General features: G+C 37.2%; 1 protein-coding gene across 3 annotated transcripts in view; it reads right to left on the minus strand.

The window, feature by feature from the left end:
• Nucleotides 1–22,489, minus strand: part of pvrl2l (PVR cell adhesion molecule related 2 like) — a 144,783-nt gene that overhangs the window by 67,785 nt on the left and 54,509 nt on the right. For all 3 annotated transcript variants that reach the window (XM_077195008.1, XM_077195010.1, XM_077195009.1), the window contains exons 2-6: nucleotides 17,129–17,238; nucleotides 16,119–16,362; nucleotides 11,901–12,194; nucleotides 10,586–10,703; nucleotides 6,716–6,864 (exon numbers count right to left, since the gene is read on the minus strand). In XM_077195008.1, the coding sequence (XP_077051123.1) occupies nucleotides 6,716–6,864; nucleotides 10,586–10,703; nucleotides 11,901–12,194; nucleotides 16,119–16,362; nucleotides 17,129–17,238 (915 nt within the window). The remainder of the gene's footprint in view (nucleotides 1–6,715; nucleotides 6,865–10,585; nucleotides 10,704–11,900; nucleotides 12,195–16,118; nucleotides 16,363–17,128; nucleotides 17,239–22,489) is intronic.

Here is a 22,489-nt window from a genome sequence, read left to right on the forward strand (position 1 = left end):
TACCCAAAGCGATCCGCACATGCACTGCATGAGTGCGATCATTATATTCTAATTTATTTCTACTAAAATATACAGGTTTTTTTGGCAGTACAAAAGGAAAGAGATGATGGATGAAACAAACAGAGAGATCGCATTTCCTCTGACTGTAAAGGATAGGCTCAAATCTCAGCCACGGCCTGCGGTGGCCCCTCCTTTCCGGAGTCTCACACGTCCTCTATTGATTTACTGGAGAACTCAGGGCTCATACATTCAGCTTACACCAACCTCTCCTGCTGTCCTACTAAAGCCCGGGCTAACTGACAGGTGACGTGTTGACCACTAATGGTGCTGCCAAAAGTGATAAGAGAAAGCGTCCTAAGAGCTGACTGACCAAAGAGTTGAGTTCTACACAAGTTAATTACTTGGAAAAACACCAGAAGGCTCGGTTTTGAGATGCATACTTGACTGCGCATATCACTAGGTCATGTGCAACGCTTGTTTGAAAGTGCTAAATCCAACAGATTTCAAATGTATAATTGGGCTCTGAGCAGATCCTAATAACCCTATTGTCAGAGACACTCGTTTCCGTGCTAGAACACACACACGCTCACGGGGCTGATGGCTTAAAGAGCGGTAGAGCTTCTCTGGAGGAGGATGGTATTTCTGACATGCATGTTTCTCAATTTCGATCTGTGGCAGGCAATAATCCCAGGGTGCCTATCTTGATTTCTTTTGTCCTGCTAAAGTAACCATGTGCACTGTACATCAAAGACTCGGGCGTAAGCATGGCTGAGTGGATTACAACATCAGGATAAAAAGGAAAAACCTTGCCAGGTCTTGGGTCGTGAACATGAGATTTCTAAAAATGTCATAACAAGCAAAAAGGGCTGGAAAATGAATCATAAATCATACACACACATATGTATATGTGTGTATAGTTTATGATTCATTATCCTCGTATATATCCTCAATATCCTTACATATATATATATATATATATATATTTATATATGTGTGTGTATATATATATATATATATATATATATATATATATACACACACACACACACACACACACACACACACACACACACACACACACACACACACACACACACACACACACACACACACACACACAGAGAGCTATGCTAGCAATCAGTTTGTATAGCGTCAAGTGGTCTCTATCTACAACCTATATATATGTATACAGTATATATATGTATATAATACTGTATATTTATATATTTTTGACACTTTCAATGACTCCAATCAAAACTGTGAAAATGTTCTCATCACTCTGAAATGTTTACAGAAGTCACTGCATGACATTTTTTCATTTTTTCAAAATGACTTGGTAAGACTCTGTGTAGGGAATTATTAATGTTTGTTGAGATCAAATTTAAGACAAAATGTTGCTTTGTTTATTGTTAAATAAATAAAGGATTAATCTTCAGTTATTAAGAAACATTAACTAGACTTGTATTTCACTTTTGCATTACACGTTTTGAATCCAATTGGCTTTATGGTTTATATGATAGCTCCACTGATTTGAATATATATATATATATATATATATATATAGAACATCATCAAAAGGTTGGAAGATATCACGATCCATTTATCGGCCAGCCCTTCAAGCAGAGCACAGGTTTATTAGAGAGAAGGCTCAGGTAATGACGAATAATGACAGATAACAGGATTGTGGAAGCAGAAGAAATCGCTCACCTAAGCCAGGCTAACTACAACTAAGCTGTAAAAGGATCCTGTAATGATTTTTCAACAGTTCATTGCATCTGCAGATCAGTGTCAACATCCATGAGAAATTCGTGAAAAATGTGCCATTGTCCCATTTCAGACAGGCTGCTCCCCATAATGTACTCGGAAAAGTAGACTACTTTCCCAAAGAAAATCGAGAGGAGTAATGAGAGTCTGAAAACTAAATGTTTATGAAAAAACGCGGCACCATCTGGATAGGCACGGCGTGCATTCTTTTTTTGAACATTAAAACATTGGTATATGCGGCGTGGCAGATTCTACACACTGACATGTGTAGAGCGGCTCAGTAAAAATACTGCTTTTAAATAAGCCTCCATTGATTCAGATCGCTAGATACATCTTTAAAGCACTCCGAACTGCACTTCTAGGGTAGATTGCACAACCGATGCATCAGAAACTTTGCAAAACAGCTTTGATACTCGATTTATCGTTGCTTAAAAAGAAATATGAATTTTTTAAAAGGTAAAACATTTCAATTAAAAGAATGCAGAATTAAATCTTTTACAGTTGCCAACTCATGGTTTCTAAATGGCTAATAATGTTCATGAATACTTAAATGTTCTGGATTAATCATTTATTCAATTGCTTATTTAAGGAAAGCCCAATAAATCATTAAATCATTAGAATCCAAGCGGGTCAGTAAGGTATAGCCAAAAGCAAGACCCAGAGAAAGCCTAATTAGTATTCTGTAATTGATCAAAGCAAAGAAAAAGGCTACCCGGTGAGCCCTCATGTTTCTACGGTGAGCTCTAAGGTTTCTGAGTATCTGTAATGATCCCTAATGATGGACGGTGTGGGCTAAGAGCCAGGTAATCTTGGCAGCCCACTTTTCTGACATTTCACTTAATGTTAGCAGGGTGAAATCTCCTCTCCCAGTCATTGCCTCTTTCTTTGTCTCGGTTTTCTCTTGCTAAGCCGTGGGTGATAAGCTTCACCCAGGTGTCAGTCGACTGAGGTCTTTCCCTCACCTTATCTCACATGCTGAGTTTCAGACATTGTTTTCACACCGTAAGGCTGAAGACGCTACAGGTAAGAGCGCTAGTGCCAGAACAAAGGTTTGATATGATATGAAAGCTCTAAAAAAGGGAATACATCAAATCAGATCGAGTACACAAACACATGTTCAGGACTGGAGGGACCAAATGTCATAATTTAAAGATGAAGTGTGTTTTTAGATGTTTACGCAAAAGTCAACTTGAAGAGTAAGAGCCGATCTATGGCTGAGGACCCATGGAAACCCACAAAATATTCTCCATTCATTTTATTCAATCAAAATACGATTGAAATTTGGGAACCTCTTTGATTGGTGGATATCGCATTGGGTGTCGGTGGGTCGTAATACCCTGTATGCAGATCAAGTTGAACATATTTGTATATACAACTTTATATAGAGAGCTGGCTGATAATAAGACATTTGTAGGTTGATTTCCTTTAAAAAGTGCCACTTATTTGAACAGTTTATTCTAAATTACACACTTAACTTTTAAAAATAAACCATTTAAGGCCAGTACAATTGAACATTGATCTGAATATCTAGTAATTACAGACCCGGATCTGATGGCTAAGATCATCAACGAGTGCAGTGGAGTGTTGCAGTCTGCAATCAGCACTGCACAAGCTAATGTTTCGATTCAGAAAATCATTTCACTCTTTCTCTCAATGTCCTTGTTGAAAAGACCAACTTAGACTAGAAAAAGCTTATTTTTTAGTGCATGTTTGGTGCTGGTCTACATGATGGACCAGTAGCCATGCTATTTACCCTGAGGGTGAAGAAATAATCGGAAAAGTAGGAAGGTCAAGATGAGTTAATATTTCATATCTTGACTCATGAATATTAATTATCCAATGTGAGGTCTAGATGTAAAGCAGAGACTTACAAACACGCACTAACCATAGCAGGAACTTGTAAATCTTTCGTTTTGTCTTGTCTTAAAGTTTGTTTTCTTTGCACTGTGGCAAAGCAAAACAAAATCCTCAAAATACAGTATGATGATTATTTCTCAGCTGGCAAGATGGGTCAAAGAGCATGGTCTTTCTGGTGAAGCTAGTTGACAATTGAAGCCTTACTGACAAATGAACTCATGCATTCAAAACACGACAGTCTTTTCAGCAGGGACGTGCCTTGTGTGCTGTTTTAAGCTGTGCATGCACTTGCATGCATGCGTGCAAATGTGCGCCTGTATCTTTCTGCAAAAACTCAGTTGTTTGGTTCCTTAAGTGCAACCACTACCAACCCCAATAAACAGCACTAAGATTCAGCCAAGAAATTAAGCAGCTAAATGGCCTCTCATTTCCCCCTAAAGAGTCTACAATGAAAGCCTTCAGTTTTCTGCATTAGCTGTCTGAAAACTGTTAAGGAGGGGAAAGAAATGAGGAAACACTCCTTCTTGGCAAGCTGCATGATTAGTCTGTTAGCTGGCACAAGCTAAGGTCTCCCTCTCAAGGAGAAAGGAAAACGGGAAGAGAAAAAGAGCGTGAATTCAACTTCAGGAGAATTCTGTCTGGGGGATATTCTTCTTAAAACAGCCCTCCTTCCGTTCTTTTCTCGTTTTATTATGCAAAAACACACACACACACACACACACACACACACACACACACACACACACACACACACACACACACACACACACACACACACACACTTACTTTCTCTCCAGCTAGGCTGGTGGACCCACTGGGAACCAGTGCAATCTAGCCTCATTCACGTGTACAGTTTTAGGAGTTAGGGGGATTTTAAATTCCTTTTGCGTCAGCATAAGTCTCGCCTGCAATCCGCTGAGCTTTGTCATGGTGTGGCATTCGTGTCTGCATTTATATTAGGCCCTGTTTACACCTGACTTAATGACTTAATTGAAATACACATGGCGCAGTACAATACCAGCACAAATTGTGGCTGGTAAAAATAAAAAATGCAGCTAGGTAGTGAACAATTCAAAGTGAATTATCCCTTATGTGTTCCCTTTCGGGGGAAAATACGAGCTTAAACCAGCCTAAGGGAGTTTTAGTGCTGGTTTTATCTGGTCTCCACTGGCCAAGGATAAGCTGGTCTCCAAGCCTGACAAATTAGTGTTTAGCTGGTCAGTCTAGCTGATATCCCACTCTGACCAGCTGAAATGTGTCCTAAACCCCTCTAAAACCATAAAAACTTAACTAACCAGGGAGATATTAGACAGCTTAAACCAGGTAAGACCAGATATCTACTTTGAGCTGGATTAATTTTTTCATTAGGGTGTTAATGATTGCTGTCACCCCAAGTATGAAAAACTGCTTAAACCAGGCCTATGGTCTTTCAGTTTGTGTAAACTGATTAAACCATATTTGAGATGGATTTGGGACAATTTTCAGCTAGTCAGGGTTGGAAATCAGCTAGACTGACCAGCTTAACATCAGCTTGTCCATTCTGGGAGACCATCTAAATCAGTTTAAACCATTAAAAAATTTAAACCACCGTCAAAACCAGCTTTGTTTTGCAGAAACGCACACTCGCGTTTGCGTTAGACCAGCTTATCCTGGCTGGTTAAATTGGTTGGTTTTGATTATTTACAGGGGTTTTGGATACATTTTATATGGTCAGGGTGGGAGATAATATTACACTGACCAGTTAAACGTCTGATTGCCAGGCTGGGAGACCAGCTAAACCATCTTATACCAGTTAAAACTAGCAAACTATTTTAGGATGGTTTAAACTACTTGTTTTTCAGCAGGGTTTGCAAGATTAGTCATTGCTGGCCCAAGTACTAAAGTACTTTGGTACTCTTCCCCATCCCTAACATATATGAGTGTGTATAAAGGAAAGTATCAAAGATCACACATTCAGTCGAGTATTCTCTGCCAAAGGCACATTTCAATAACAACTCAATTTCCAGTCAAACAACTCAAATATACTGCTGAAAAGACCTCCTAGACAAGTACTAACCAGCCTTTCAAGCAGAGACAAAATGGCTGTGCAAAACATCACGCAAAAAAATAGATATTTAACAATGCAGTGACTTAGCCTTTGTGACAATCCACTGTTGTGCGGCAACGGTGAATGTATCAAGTGAAGGTACATGAATGTTTTTGTGAGGACCAGGCGTCCTTATGACTGTGATAAAAGTATCCTTATAATATCGTTGTGAAAAGAAAAAAAGAAAAAAAATTACATTTGAACAACATCCCACACTTTCTCACTACAGTGCGCCTACAAAGAGCCTTTGTTCTCCCACAAGAGAAAATGAAATTTCCAAAAGGATTCCCACGGATTCTAAATGCAGCTCTTGCGCTTGCCATGGCATGAGAAAGTGCCAAAAGCATAGTGGCTCGCGGGCCTACACGCGTCCAGTTAGTGAAGCAGCCACTCCAAAGCTTATTCAACAACGGCTAACGTTTTAAGAAATGGAACATCAAGACAATGTTGTGCATTAATGTGTGCGTTTCGGCACAACAAAGCTGTAGGAAAAGAAAGAAAACCATGCACAGGAACAGAGAGGAAAAGAAAAATAGCATTTTTTTGTATTAAGATAGGTTAAATAAAGATACAACATTACGGTGTTGTTAGGTATGGTGAAGAGGGAAAAGAAGAAATAAAAAGCAACCCCGGCAAACTGGCTCACACCAAGTGACTTCACATAGTACAAAGGCTTCTGGAGAAAATCCCGCAAAATTAGGTTAGACAGGCCAACTAGAAATCACACCACCAAGTAAGAGTCTGGCTTTTAAAGCCCACCCACATTAGAGAATTGTACATGATTACCAAAATGTATCTGTATTTAGCAAGGAGAAACCCTTTTCCCACATTTTGTGTCCTCCTACGTGCGATGGAGGTGGCGTGCAACACCGTGTCCTAACCAGGCACCAAATGGTTTAGCTCACAGCGCCTGGTTAGGACACTGTGCTTGAGCTGAAAAGTGTATTGAATTTTTACATCGGCACAGACTTGTGAGTGCATGTGTCATTCCTGCATTGCGCCACTCACCGATGACTGTGGCAGAGAACTCTTTCTTGGCAGAACCCAGACTGTTCTTCACCTCGCACACGAAAGTGGTGTTCACCGTTTCATCCACTTTTCTCACCAGCAGCCGGTTGTGTTCAACCCATACCGAAGGCGGCAACTGACCCGAGGCACTGAGGAATCAGCAAAGAAAACTGCATTTCTAGCTAGTTTTTGATAGCATGTTGGCTTTTTTTTTAAATGTAAAACTTATTTACTGAAAATACACCGTATATCTCTAGATATCTTGTTAAACACGTTTGAGACATTAACTTGTTTGACACATAGAAGACAATGATTGCATGCGTTATTTTTTTTTTGTCTTTGTGTGCTGAAACAGTGTTTTTTATGACACTTTAATACATACTATTATATAATTATGCCTACTCCATTCAAAAATGAGCCAAATAAATTCGTAAGTGTTGCATTTTCGTCAACTAACTTGAAACTCTGCAATCAAACGGCTACATTTGAATTACATCTGTATCGATTCATGTTCTCCTTTGTTTTGGTGAGAAAATGAAGTTGAAGCAGTGAAGCATTAATAGGCTGTTGTTGTTTTTATACCGCAGGCAAAGATGCTTCCTCAATTCAGAGCCAATTAGCCTGTGGCTGTTGTTTGCAGCAAAACTGCCATATTTGATTTTGTTTCAGTCATATTGGAGATAACAACAGCACATAAATATAAATATGAAATATGGATTCTCTTCAGAATAAACAAATACTAATGCTAATAAAAACAAATGAAAACAAAAGTTATTGTTTCTTTCTGTTTTGAGTAAATTCTAACATAGGGCTGGGCGATATGGCCCAAAAAAAATCACGATAATTATCACGAAAAAATATATTTCTTAGTTTCTGCATTTGCTAATGGGGGATATTGTTTAGTGTAAAGTGACTTTGGCATGTAGCCTATCTTCAGCACAGTTTGCAGTGCAGGCTGCAATATTAATATTAAATGTTTTTTTATCGAAACGCATATTTGACAGTGAGTTGACAGTAAATCTGCATCCTAACTCAGGCTAATACTACTGTCCCACGTTAAATTTATGTTCATTAAAAAAATCTATTAAAACATATTCTGACTGTTTGAGTTTTATTAAAATTAACCATTGGTCATCCAGTATCATGCATTTAGATCATAACCACAGATAAAACCAGGCATAGCCTATATAGCACCTCACTATCATGGCAAAATGTAACTTTATAGTTTCTATGGTATTTATGAAAAACACTAGCTTCAATACATTATTAAATACTGTAATTAGATTCCATCAGTTCTTTAATACATTGTCTACATTAATAATATAATACAATTCAATATGTATATATCCCACATTTCATGGTGCAGTTAACATTACTATGCTAATGTTACAGTAAATCCGTGGTAAATGGATTCAGTATCAATTCAGATTCTGACTGTATCGTTGCGCACAGTGCTTCTCATGTTTGTCAGCACTGTTTCATCTGCCTTTAAACTGGTTTAAATCATTTGTGGCATTTGTGTTCTTCGCTGAATTCAAGCGCTTCTCACTGGATCTTGTGAGCGAGACCGAACAGAGTAAACGCGTCTGCTCTAGTGAGTCGTTCATGAACGATTCGTTTATTTTGAACGAATCTTTAATATGACTCGGGACTACCGAGTTGTCTCAGAGAGTGATTCGTTCATTTTGTGTCGACCGCGCATGCGCATTGCGCAACTTATGGGTTCTGAATCTTTACTGGAAACAGAAATGATTAGTTCATCTCTCTCGAGTCTTCGGGTTCGGGACGGGTCCGAGTCTTTCGTTCTTCCTGTCAGTCCATAGAGACTATGCTGTCAGTACCGGAAAGAGAATTGATTAGTTCATCTTTCGAGTCTCGAGTTCGGGTTCGGCCGGGTCCGAGTCTTTCGTTCTTCCTGTCAGTCCAATAGAGGCTATGCTGTCAGTACCGGAAAGAGAAATGATTAGTTCATTTTTTCGAGTCTTCGGATTTGAGTCCTTCGTTCTTTTGTCACGTGACTTGTCACCGTATTGAATAGCCTACTAATTTACAACCTTTTTACAAACAAGCACATAGTTAAGGTATTAAATATAATAGTACTTAATTAATGTATAATATATAATAAAACATACCACAGATGCACAAGAAACATTTAGAAAAGAGAAGGACAGGGACAATATAAGATGGAACTTTTATTTTACAGATAATGTTTTGCACATATTTTGTATTTTAATTCCTAAATATAAAACAATATACATTCAGACGCAGTCAATAATACGAATATAATGTTGTATTTGATGCGAGATAACAGCGGTCACGTGACAAAAGAACGAAGGATTTAAAACCCGAACACGAGACTCGAAGAAAATGAACTAATCCTTTCTCTGTCCGGTACTGACAGCATAGTCTCTATGGACTGACAGGAAGAACGAAAGACTCGAACCCGAACTCGAGACTCGAGAGATGAACTAATCATTTCTCTTTCCGCTACTGACAGCATAGTCTCTATGGACTGACAGGAAGAACGAAAGACTCGAACCCGAACTCGAGACTCGAGAGATGAACTAATCATTTCTCTTTCCGCTACTGACAGCATAGCCTCTATTGGACTGACAGGAAGAACGAAAGACTCGGACCCGGTCGAACCCGAACTCGAGACTCGAAAGATGAACTAATCATTTCTCTTTCCGGCCCTGCTGTATCACACACGGCACGGTCGGCCCAGCAGACAGATCCGAGTCAGACACTGGCGAGTCGACAGCTAATGTCTCGAGACACGAGAGGAGAACTAACCTGATAAATATGAAGTTGCAAAGGAAAGAAGGTCTCGGATCAGGAGGTGAGGTGAACTAACAGAATCAGACTGCAATAGCCTGAACTTAAGACCCAACAACTAATCAATTAATAAAACATTTCGGTTTCTTATAATTTGGCTTTGGCTGCATTACCCTATAGTTTATTTTTATTCTTTTTACAAATGTAATCAATATTTTCGTAAGTAATAGATGTGTTGGGATATTTAACATGCCATTTTAATTATATTATGCTGAAATGAACGAAATGACTCTAAAAAAGATTCGTTCTTTTTGTTGAACGAGACTCAAAGATTCGAGTCAGTAAAATGATCCGAACTTCCCACTACTAGCTTGCGCTGCGCTGCCGTGCCGTTTGGACTTTGAGCCGAGCGGATAAATGGTCCGTGTGGCGCACGGTTCAAATGAGTTTCGTTCCGCTTTTGGCGCATAAACATTATCGAACATTTATCAAACTCTTGATATCGTTTTATCGAGAAAAATTATACCGCGTTAATTATCGTTATCGTTTTATCGCCCAGCCCTATTCTAACATCATTTGTTTTTTCTTCTTCTGTGGAATGAGATATTTAGCAGAATGACCAAGCAGTAATTTTGTACACTACAGTTCAAAAGTTTGAAATAGTTAAAAAAAAAGGATTTAAAAGGTTTAAAAAATATATATGAATACTTTTTTGCAGCAAGAATGCATTAAATTGATCAAAAGTGACAATAAAGACATTTATAATGTTACAAAAGATTTCTATTTCAAAGTAATGATGCTGAAAATTCAGCAAAATTAATTACACAAATAAATTACAATTTAATATTTATCAAAATAGAAAACAATTACTTAAAATTATAATAAGAATACTTATAATTATAATAAACATTATTTCTGTTTTTATTGTATTTTTGATCAACTAAATGCAGCCTTGGTAAACATAAATCAAATTTAAATGTGCTCACTTAAGCACATCTTTTGTGTTCGACCAAAGAAAATCTTGTTGGCTTGGAATAGCATGCATAAACGATGACAGAATTTGAAACGATTACTTAAAGTTATAAATGTACTCACGCTGTCCAGGTAACACTAGTGGGTTCTGGGTTGGCGTCAGCCTCGCAGATCAAAACGGCATCAGTTCGACCCATATACCAGTTATTGTCATATCCTTCTATTGTCACAGTGGGTGGATCTAGAAAGAATGTGAGAGAGAGAGAAAGACATTCATCTGAAAATCCTGCATTGAAAAAGCAGTTCAAAGGCTGGTTATCTTCCGTTCAGGGGTGGGAAGGGAAGATACAGGCTTGCTGAAGCTGGCACTGACCTATAGACTCTTAAAGGGCTTTGACATGCTGGAGAAATGCAGAATGAAAGTGTAAGAGGTGAGGATGTTCCAACAGGGGCATTTATAAAAAGAAATGGCGAAGTTGCAAATCTGTGACATCCTCAAACATTCCCCCTCAGCTATGCAAACACAGACACCTCAAACACTCTGTAAATAGCTTTCATGAAAAAAAAAAAAATATGCGAACAATGTGTTGAGGCAGACATGAAGATGCTTAAATGCATTTTTTGATGAAAAGGAGGCTGGGTGAGGGAGAAAAGGTGTTATGAGCGAATGATACGGGACGGATTATGAGTTCATGTGTGTGTCACTGAGAACGCACTTCTTTAAAGGATTAGTTCGGCCAGAAGTGAAAATTCTGTCCTCGTTTTCTAACTTTCGTGTCGTTCCAAAACCATTTGACGTTCTATCTTCCGTGAAGCACAAAAAGAGAAGTTTTGAATAATCGGTTGGTTGGCTTTTCTTTTCAGTTACAATGAATGGGAACCGAAGCTTTCAAGCTTTAAAAAGGACACAAAAAGCACTATAACTTTTATGAAAGTCTTCTGAAGTCATACGATAGCTATGTGTGAGGAGCAGACCACAATTTAAGTCTTGTATTTATTTATAATCTTCCCCCTCCAGTTAGCTATTAACTGCTGTGACAGGAGTCAGTGAACTCAAGAACCGAGTCAGTCTGATTCACAAATGAATCATTCAGACCAGGGCTGTATTCCCCAAAAGCCTCGCAAGCCTAAGGAGATTGTAGAAAATGTTGTTACAATATATTGTATGGGAAAGCCTGGATTTGTAAACTGGATCCGATTTTTTTGAAAAGATCAGATTCATAAACTGAATGGTTCATTGTTACATATCTTATGGAATTCTCTCATTTTATAGCGAACTTAACAGCCCCATTCATTTTCAAGAAATTGAAAACACTGGCCAGGAAATTCTTCATAAAGTCACTCTTTGTGTTCCACAGAAGAAAGTAAGTCATATGGATATAGTGAGCAAATAATGAGAGAATTTTTATTTCTTGCAGTGTGTATGTATGAATCTTACACTCCACCACCAGCTTCAAGTGGAAGGGTTTGGGTTCGTTCTGCGTCCTCTGATTCACCATGCAGGTGATGTCCTTTCCGTTTTCAGCAGGTGTCGGGATCATCCGATACTCGCTCTTCACGGTCACTGTGCCGTCTATCTCGGGCACTGAAGTGTGGTTATATCGGCCAGCAATAGCTGTAATCCAGGAGATTGTTGCCTCTGGTTTCCCTTGGGCTGCCTCACATCTTGCCACTACGACCTCAGAAGAGCCGGCTTGCACTGGGATGGCGGTAGCTGAGTTTTGGGGTTTAGCTAATGGAGAGAAAAAAAGATTTAAAAAAAAAGAGGTTCCAACATGAATTTGGTTTTCAATAGCCTTTTTTTATTAATTAAGTGGCGCTTGAGCTAAACAAAAAAACATGCGGCAAAGCAACACAGTACTCAGACATGTCATTGACTCTTATTAATGGGATAATGTACAGTCAGCCGGTCATTTTCAAAAATAAATGTCAACAGGGTGTTTCAAACATTCAGACCTTATTACACAGCTACTTACCAAATAAAAGACCTGAAATATTGATTTATTCATGAGAAGAAAGAGTGCAGAGTGATACGAGAGACATGAAATTAGCACAGTTATGTAGGAAACTGGATGCCTGGGACAATCTAGGACGGTCAATTATAGAGGTCATTATACAAAAATATTTTAATCACAGAACTGAGTGGAATCAAGCATATCAGTGAACTGTGTGATAATGTCTGATAGGGGTTTTTCAGTGCCTGATTCTGACATCAATGTAGCTGATAGCCAAGGAGGAGCTCAAATATTAAAGATAAATGGTGGCAACCAAATGTAAAACTGTTTGCTTGATTATTTTTATCATTGTTTGTTTGATTATTTATAATTTCATCATTTAATGAAAGCAAAGGAGACACTTGCTGAAATCAAATTATGCTGAAATAGAACTTTGTCTTAATTCACTAAAATGATTATAAAATATAATGAATCAAAACGATAAACTAAATTGCTGAAATTAAATAATTCTGTGGCAATTTGCATGTTTTTAAAATGTTTTAATTAAAAAGTATATGTATGAAAATATTGTTTTTTATTATAAATTGTAACGTGTGTATGTAATATTAGCAACAAGACAATTTTGAGATTATTTATTTAACATTTAGGGACCGTTCAGCATTTATGGAAAGGGCCACCGGAGGAAAATAGGGGAGGGTCATGTCTTTTTATTCTTTGTTGAGGGGAGGGTCATTCAACTTTTTTTAGTCTAGGGGGAGGGTCACCCAACTTTTGTATTCATGAAAACAGCAAAATTTCAAAGTGGCTTGTTTGGTGCACATTTTTCCATGTAGCTTTATGTAGCTCTCTCGGTCTCGGTCCCCCATCGCTATCAGATGGGTCTGACCCAACAAAAATCCAGTTTAGCGCTGTCTGACAGTGCGCGCACTTCAGTACGCGCTCAGAAAAAGTGCATCATGTACAGAACGCCATTGAAATGTTTACCCGGCATAGCTTTAAAGCACGAGCAAATACTGAACTTTTGTGATTACGAATAAGTGCAGTGTCCTGAGAGTGTAACTCTACCGCGACATTAACATGTGATATGAATGTACGTTGAGTGTATTGGGACTGAGGCGCCAGAACTGCAGCTGATAGAACGATACTACCATATTTTAGTTTCCATTCTTATTGTGTTTCCAAAACAATGTTAGTGAGTAAATCTACTGAAATTGCCACCATAACAGTGGAGTGTGATGTGTTAGACGTAGGGCTACCACATTTTTAAATTACTATTAGAATTATTTGAAGTTAACATAATAAAATACGCAGACCTACACCAAAAAAATAGTTGAGGATAAATTCTTTAAAATTGGGCAATTCCAGCGTTATGGACGTGACATTTGCAGTCAAAACTTGAAATATAAATTATCAGAAAATCCATTTAAAACTGAAACGTCTGTTTATATATCCATATCCCTTAATAAAGGAGTCAAGACATTAGAAAAATATCAGTCTACACATTTTATATTAATATGAGCGAAATACACATGGGACTTGACACAACAACTCTTTAACTTTTAGGTGGCAAAATATTTTTTAATAATTCTACGAATTAGGCTACACTGCGCAAAACAAAAGTAGGCTAATAACCGGATGAAGAAGGGTCAGCCTCCACAGAACATAAAATATTATTTTTTATTTGATTTTTCGTGTTCGCATTTATGAGGAAAAAAACAATGTTACAGACGTGACAGTTCTCCGTTACGGACATGACCGCTCTGAAAGCAACTTCAGAAAGCACAAAGCCTTTCTTTAAAGTAAATTTCATTTTTTACTAATTGTATCTTAATTTTAATTAATGTTTCATCAACCAATTGCCTGGATTTAATAAATAAGAAGTAAATATAGTAGAAAATAGATCATCATGACACGGAGTCGCCGGCGCGTGAACTGGACTCTCGTCTCATAAATGAACCGAAACTCAGCGTATAATGTACTTGCCTCACAGACTTGAGAAATATATAGAAAGCTTGATGTCTACTTTTAAACAGACTGCTCTCTGCTTATGTAATCCGTATGAAATCTGCATTTCTCTCTGGCGCGTTACTGTGAAGATCGCGAGTCAGCATCGTCAACTTCATCTTGAAGCCGACACACTGACACAGAAAAACCTTGTTTATTAATAAACAATTAAAATCTCTCCTTGCATTATTTGACATATTCATAATCATTACTTTAGCCGTTTTTTTGTGGCAGCTTTAAGATACTTTATTAGGAGCGCCACCCTTGTTACATCAATGCGTCACCACTGCATCAGCACCGAAAACATGATTTTTTTTTATTTATTTTTTATCTAAAATAAAAATTCATGATTAGAACCGAATTATAGGTTTGGTCTATTGTTACAGCCTTAGTAAGATGAGAAAGCAGGAGTTTAGTCGTTTGTCATTTTGTAAAAAAAACAAATGGCTATCTGAAGATCTTTGCCAAGTGCAAAGATGTCATGCCTTTTTCCAGGGGAGGGTCATGCCTTTTTTCACAATCATTTTGGAGGGTCATAGAAAAATGTATTACTGGCGAAGGGAGGGTCAAGTCTTTTTTGACTACAGATCTCAAAACACCTCCGGTGGCCCCTTAAATAAATAATGAACAGTCCCTTAATGAAAGTACTTACAGCAATACTGCAAAATTTTTGACACCGTTTTTTTCTTAATCCACTTTAATGAAATTTAAAATTTAATGAAACCAATTGGGACAAAAAAATAGCTGAAGTTAAATTAAATAATCACTCTGTGAAATTATACATGATTTTAAAATTGTAGAATTATTATGTTTATCTTTGCATATAAGATCATCTTACACACATACTACACACACACACACACGTGTATATATATACAAAGTATGTGAGTAAGATGATGTAAGATGATTATTTCAAATTAGCCAAGCACATTTAAAAGCACGTGGTTAACAACAATGCAAGATGAACGCTGAGTTAATGTTCTACTTGGTTTACCCAGGGGTAAACAGTGAAAGACAAACAGAGCGAGACGCTTGAACACAGCCAACATGGATAAACGGGCAGCCCTGATTCATACCATCACTCTGTCTCTGATGATAGCATTAGCTTAGTCATTCAAATGATGAATCAGGCTAATGGGTGACATGAGTGTTAAAGCAGACAGCAGAAATGCTATTGTGAGCAAAGCTAATGTAGTTTAGCACGACTCCTAACTACACCCAGAGTAGCTAAAGATTCAGCAGTCCAAGCATCAACCTTGATGTATGTTGTTTAGGCAGATATTTAATGAACATTTAAAACATATTTGATAGAATTTTGTTGGCAATATAAAATTAGAAAACGTCGTAAACACTGCTTTTATTGTAATGCACTAATTATTTGGCAATTAAATTTCCTAAAGACTATGCCAGCAAGCTAAGTTCACACTCCCTGCTCATGTCAAGACTCAAGAGTATGAGAGCAGGGCTTATTTAAAAGCATCTCTGATTTTAACCAAAAGGCCAAAAATAATGACTGGAAAGTTTGATTCATTTTCATGAATCAGTTCTTTTGAACCAAATCAAATCATTGGTTGAAAACAATAATTCAATTATACTATGTCTGTGTAAAAAATTGGTTCATTTGTTATACTTGAATCTGTCTTGTTTGCAGGAAGCATTGAAGCAGGCCTATAAATAAACACAAGTGAGTTACTTACCCAGCATGATAAGAGTGGTCGTTCCCTGCTCGTTTCCACTGGGGTAAGTCGCGTACTCGCAGATGTACCTGCCAGCATCAGCCATCCTCAGTTTGTCGATCCTAATGGATGGGTTCTCCAGGGTGCTATGTGTGAACCGAACTCGCCCTTCAAAATCTTTATTAGGGAAACTGGCTCCATATGTGGGGTGGTATACAGCAATGTTGTGCCTGTCACCCTCAACACGCTCAAACATCCACGAAACCTACGAACCAGAAAGAAATAGGGAATTAATCCGTGAATGGCATTGCTTTAACATACAGCATGCAGCCAGCCATCTGCTTGTTGCTTAAACTCAAGATTAACCATATGGATGGCGATAACATTGGACAATTACTGGGCCTGTGCTGAACTATCACTGTATCTTACATTTGTTCAACACGTACAGGTGTTTCACTGATTGGCAATAATTAATATTCATGTATGCACTGAATAACGTTGTTGTGAATTCTGCATATTTAAATATGCACTAATGTATTATCATCAACAGGCAGACTTTTATCTTTTAGATTTTATCGAAAACTATGGTGATGACTTCTGATAACCTTGAAAAAGCATAAGTTCAGAATGATGCTATCATTTTTTCTGTATAAAATGGATAATCTTATAACTAATTCTGGCAAATTAAAAGCCTAATAAATTATTTGTGCAATTTCTCAAGAAAACTGCATGAAAATATACATACAAATACATACACACACACATGTATATAGTTACACATACATACATACGTGTGTGTGTGTGTGTGTGTGTGTGTGTGTGTGTGTGTGTGTGTGTGTGTGTGTGTGTGTGTGTGTGTGTGTGTGTGTGTGTGTGTGTGTAAAATAGGATTATTCAGGATAATAAAAATAAAAAGTAATCTCAATGGCAAAAAGTATCCCAATTTACATGAATTCACCCTGTATATATGGCGAGAGCCTCAAATATAATTTTTTTGACACTTTGAACTAATCAAACTTATCATGTCTCACCTGTGTGAGTTTGGTGCTTCCGCTGTCGGTGAACTCACAGCGCAGATTGACAGACCCATTTGGATTCGAAGTGACCTCATATTCTACTCGAACACGCTGACTCCAGACAGCTGCGAAAGAGGAAAGAGGCAAACATTAGAACTTTCCAGTATCGTAGCCTATATTAAAATTATGAAAATGAAACCCAGACATCAGGCTAATACAAAACACACCAAAGTGACTGTTATATTCCTGGGCTTGAGCTTCCTCCGGGAAAAAGTGCAGTCTTAGACTGATTAGAGCTCAGTGGCTTCACATCTATCTACTGAATGTGCAGACTGTCTCAGCATGAGACTTATCCTGCTTTGATTGCCCATAATTAAAGAAAAAGAAAGACTTGAGCTATCTCATCATCACAGCATCAATCTACACGATCACGAGTATGGATCAGAGCTCGGTTGAACAAATGCATCTGCATGTGAAAAATTATAAAAGTCAAAGTGAAACGTTTTACTTCTATAATGCAATGCATTCCCAAGTGAAAAATAAATATTCAATAAAGAAAAAGTAGGGTTGCGCTTGATTTTATACATAAATAACATGATTGGATTCCATGGATGTTTACAGTTCTTCATGGAACCACTGAAGTCAAGAACCTTTATTTTTAAGAGGAAATTAACTCTTTCCCCACCAGCATTTTTTAAAGTTGTCAGTCAGAACAGGCAATATAATCAAAAGAAAAAACAGAGCATCTGCTTTAAAAAAACATTTTATTCTAGCTTCATGCATTCTTTTTTATCAACACTTGAATGTGGGTATGTTTCATAAAAAAAGCATTGTTGTCAAAGACTACGCCTGGATCAGATTTAGAATGATTATCAAAACACAGATGAAGTAGGTCACTTCCATAAGCATCCACAGTCCTATACCTCATCCTGTGTCGACATTTCATTACGTAATGTAAGGTAATTTTGATTTATATGCCGTTTAATGTTTGATGATCGCGTTAGCTTACATGTGTGCAAGCAATGCTTCTATTGCTTGTTTCTGCTTCTTCGCCTGTGTTTTGATCTGGAGATTCTGTACACTTTCAGAAGATGCGTAATAGCGCCCATTGTATCATAAATTACGTAATATTCCGTAAATGGTGAAAAAGCATTGTGTCATAAATTACAGAAAATTCCGTCAATGGCGGAGAAGCGTTGTGTCATAAATGACATAAAATTCCGTAAATTATGGAAATGCATTTGTCATAAATTACAGAAAAATCTGCCAATGGCGGAGAAGCAGTAGGCCTATGTCATAAATTACAGAAAATGATGTCAATGGCAGGGAAAGAGTTAATAAAGTAAAGGTCGTTTGATCCAGGTTCACTTTCAAGTTTTTACTTCATATATACACCCATAGCAATCTTTCTCGTTTTTGGGGGCGAAAACAATTTAGAGCTTAATTATATGTTCAAATGCCTCATATTAATATGAAGAGAATTTAATTGTTTTTTTGCTTGTGCGCAATATAATTAGTCTTAACTTTCTCATCATCACCAACTAACACATCTCTCCGCAAATAACAGATGGATTCTGCTAACTGAAAATTACATTACACACTTGACTAGTAAGTAATTAAGTGTGCAAATAATTGAAAATCATCATTAAAATGACGTTTATGCTGCTTTTTTTTTTATTTTTGCTTTTTTTTATTGGAACAAAGAACACAAAGTTATCATGGATGCTAAAATATCAGTACACATCATATTTCCAACATCTTGATATACAATATCACACTTTCCTCAATGGTTTACGTACATAATCCATTTTCCCCAAAACTTTTTACATTTGTCGAATTTGAACCTTAATATAATTGTAAGTCTCTCCATACTGTACATTTTATTTACGATCCCTAGCCATTGATCCTTTGTTGGAGGGTCAACCTGCAACCATTTACGGGTTATTGCTTTTCTACTGCTTGCTATAAAAGTATTTATCCTTGTCTAAAACATTTCCAGGTATTTTACCTAAATATAATGTAGTGAACGAAAAATCAACCTCTACTTCCATTATATTTCCAATCTCTGCCACTACTTCTTACCAAAAGAATTTTATTTTTGGGCAGGCCCAGAAAATATGGTAATGATTAGCTATCTGAGTTTCACATTGCCTCCAGCTAAAGCCATGTCTCTGTGTGCCTGTATGTAGTGCTGTTAATTTGGAAGTTATAAAAAATCTTACTAAATTCTTCCATCCAAATTCCCTTTCTCAGTCTTCATCTGTTATTTGTAAAGACAGACTCTCTCACATTTTTGTTTAATGTATATTGATGAATGGTTCTTGAATGCTTGCATACTTCCATACAGTCTTGAAACCAGCTTTTTGTTATCTTCCAATTTGAACGCATTTGAAAATATTTTAATTAAATTATAATACACAGTCAATGTACTAAAACTTTTTTTGTTCAAATAATCTCTGACCTGCAAATATCTATAAAAATCCTGCTTTTCTAGTCCAAATGTATTTGAAAGTGCCTGATAAATGAACTTTCCCATTAGAGATGACTGAACAGTAAGATGTGATACCTCTCCAAACCCATTGTTTAAATCTCTCGTCTACCCTAGCCGGCACAAAACCTGGGTCAAATGCTATCCAACTTAAAACTCCAGCATGTTTCTCTAATTGCAATGTCTTCAATACCCTAACCATGCCCTCAATGAAAATACAGTCCAAGTACTCAATCTATTATAGCTCCTTTCAGCTCGATTTTTATTTCCAAGTATCGACTGTGTTTATGCTGCTTTTAAAATAATTTTGCCCTTCAATATAACAGTCAAGTGATCAGAAATTTATATTGGGAGGCTAAAGCCTATAAAAGAAAATTATTGCGCATTTATTAGTGCAATAAAAGCAATTCTATAACCCGATACGAGTTGTTCTGGAGTCTGCATCACACTGATGGTAAACTGACACTGCATTGCAGACCCAGCCAAAGCGCTTTTAAAGTGCTTTCCTTCTGCATTTGAACATTTTGACCCGGTGGCCGTGATCCCAGACGGTGATCTTTGTGTCGGCACAGCATTCACTTATGGAAGATTGCAAAGTTCAACTTTTTCAAAACTCACTCGCTTTCTCTTTGCTTTCACGTTTTCTTAGCCGGCCGTATACAAAGGCAGGTTAAAATAAACAACCCGTGTTTTGACTCTGGTAGTCCGCCGACTCCAGCGGAGACAGAAGCGAGAGATCTCCAGCTCAGAGCTCTAGGAGTCAAAGGCCAGCGAACAGCATGAGAGCTGCTCCATATATACACTGATGGAATAAGGAATGGCTCAGTGCTCACAAACACACGCATTCACAAGCAGCTGCATTTGACAATCTACAGAAACATCAGCACACTCAAATGCTCTAAAGACAGACCTAAAATTGCATGTACCCCAGAGAGGATTAAATAAATCTATCACATACAGGGTTGCGGCCACATAAAATGATACATAAACAGAGCTTGATTCTGTTAAAGAAACCCATACTTTCAAATGCAAAAGCATTCTCTTCTTATGCTATAACCCCTTCGCCACATTGAAAACATCCAACTCGGTTTATATTCCACAAAGGCATTAAATCGATATGATCTCAGGTTTGCAAACCTCCTATAAATCAGATCTGTTACCTAACACTGACTGAAAGGTATACGACACACTTCCAGAAGATGCCAAATACTTTTACTGTACTGTAATGTGTCTGTATTAAAAACCCTTAGGCTCAATGACTTAAGCTTGATTTCATCCATGATTGTGTCAAAACACTATTTATATTGCAAATACACCACAAGGGGTGCTAAAGCATCCATTAGCAGAAACTGTCTTCATCTATGGCCGGTTTTTCAAGTACTGCCATTGCAGTGCAACAATGTGAAGAAAATCTTGCTGAACAGCTTTAAGTTAGTTACATTGCCATGTTTATTTAGCTGATTTACCTGAATAGCATCAAATAAATGTGGTTTAAATGGCACAGACACTTGAAGGAAATTCCATATACCCACCATTAAGCATTCTAATGATGTTTATATCTGTCACAGTAATGCAAGAACGCATATTAGACCAGGTACAAACACAAAGACAACCATGCACAAAAACAGTCATTAAGCAGTGTTTGTTAATGTCCACTATAGCACCCCTTGTGGAAAGGCTGAGAATGCAATGCAGTGCCACATTTGAAGAACGCACATTGCACAAAATCAAGCTTGCACGACTAAAAGTATTATTTTTCACGCCATGGTACATACAATGACAATGCACTAAACATTTATATTGCTACAAACAATTTCTATTTCAAATCAATGTAAACTTTGTTAGTCAAAGAAAATTTTAAAATAATAAGAAATGTTTCTTGAGCAGAAAATCCGCATATTAGAATGATTTCTGGAGGATCATGTGACACTGAAGTTTGGAGTAATGAAAAAAATATGGTCTATGAAGAACCTAAAACATCCATGGAACCTTTCAAATGAACAAACAGTTCTTAATAGTGGAACATTTTTCTTTATATTATTAAAATGGTTCTTTTAAGAGCTGATGACTGAAAGATTCTTTGGGGAGACAAAAATGCTTCTTCAGTGGCATCGCTGCAAAAAAAAACTTTTGGAACCTTTATTTTAAGGATGTGTGTATTTTTTATTTGTAATATTATTTCACAATATGTCTATTTTTACTGCATTTTTGAGCATAAGAGACTTTCTTTTAAAAACATTTCAAAAATCTTACGGACACTTCTGAACAGCTTTGGTAGTGTATGCAAATGTTTTCGTATAGTTTTCCTCCAACACAATTTATGTCTCTTGACATTTTCTATATACAGACATTATAGATTTCAATGGAATCTTTTGAAAAAAAATATATATATATAATAAGACAATATTAAATAATATCTTCTGTCAATTTAGAAGCCACTTTCCCTTAGCTTTTTTTGTTTATGTACTACTAATTTTATATAAATTCATTTTCACCTTAACTTTTCATTCTCATTACAAGAACTGCTGCTGCATCGCTATTTGTATTTGACAAATAATCTTTGACTAATGCATTTGTTCTGGGTATTTACATTTAAGTTCCAATTAACATGCCATTCATACAAAGATAGAGGTATTCGAAGGCATGCACATATCGCAGTGTGCTCAGTGCACATCCTTATCCAGGGCTCTCATGTCAAGAAGTGTGTGTTTTCATTATGCGAGGAGCTGCGTGTGACTCAATGTAGCAGAATTCCCCCTGAAGGTACACAATGGCCTGTCAGACCAGCTCTGTGGTATAAGAAACAGAAACACAAAGCATTTATTCACTCACCTCTCACTCCCTTTACCTCTCTCTCTCTCTCTCTCTCTCTCAGCTCCGCTCCTCTT

The sequence above is a fragment of the Siphateles boraxobius genome, unplaced genomic scaffold (genome assembly GCF_051911475.1).
Source record: "Siphateles boraxobius isolate OS27281-9 unplaced genomic scaffold, OSU_SipBor_1 33, whole genome shotgun sequence".
Lineage (NCBI taxonomy): Eukaryota > Metazoa > Chordata > Actinopteri > Cypriniformes > Leuciscidae > Siphateles > Siphateles boraxobius.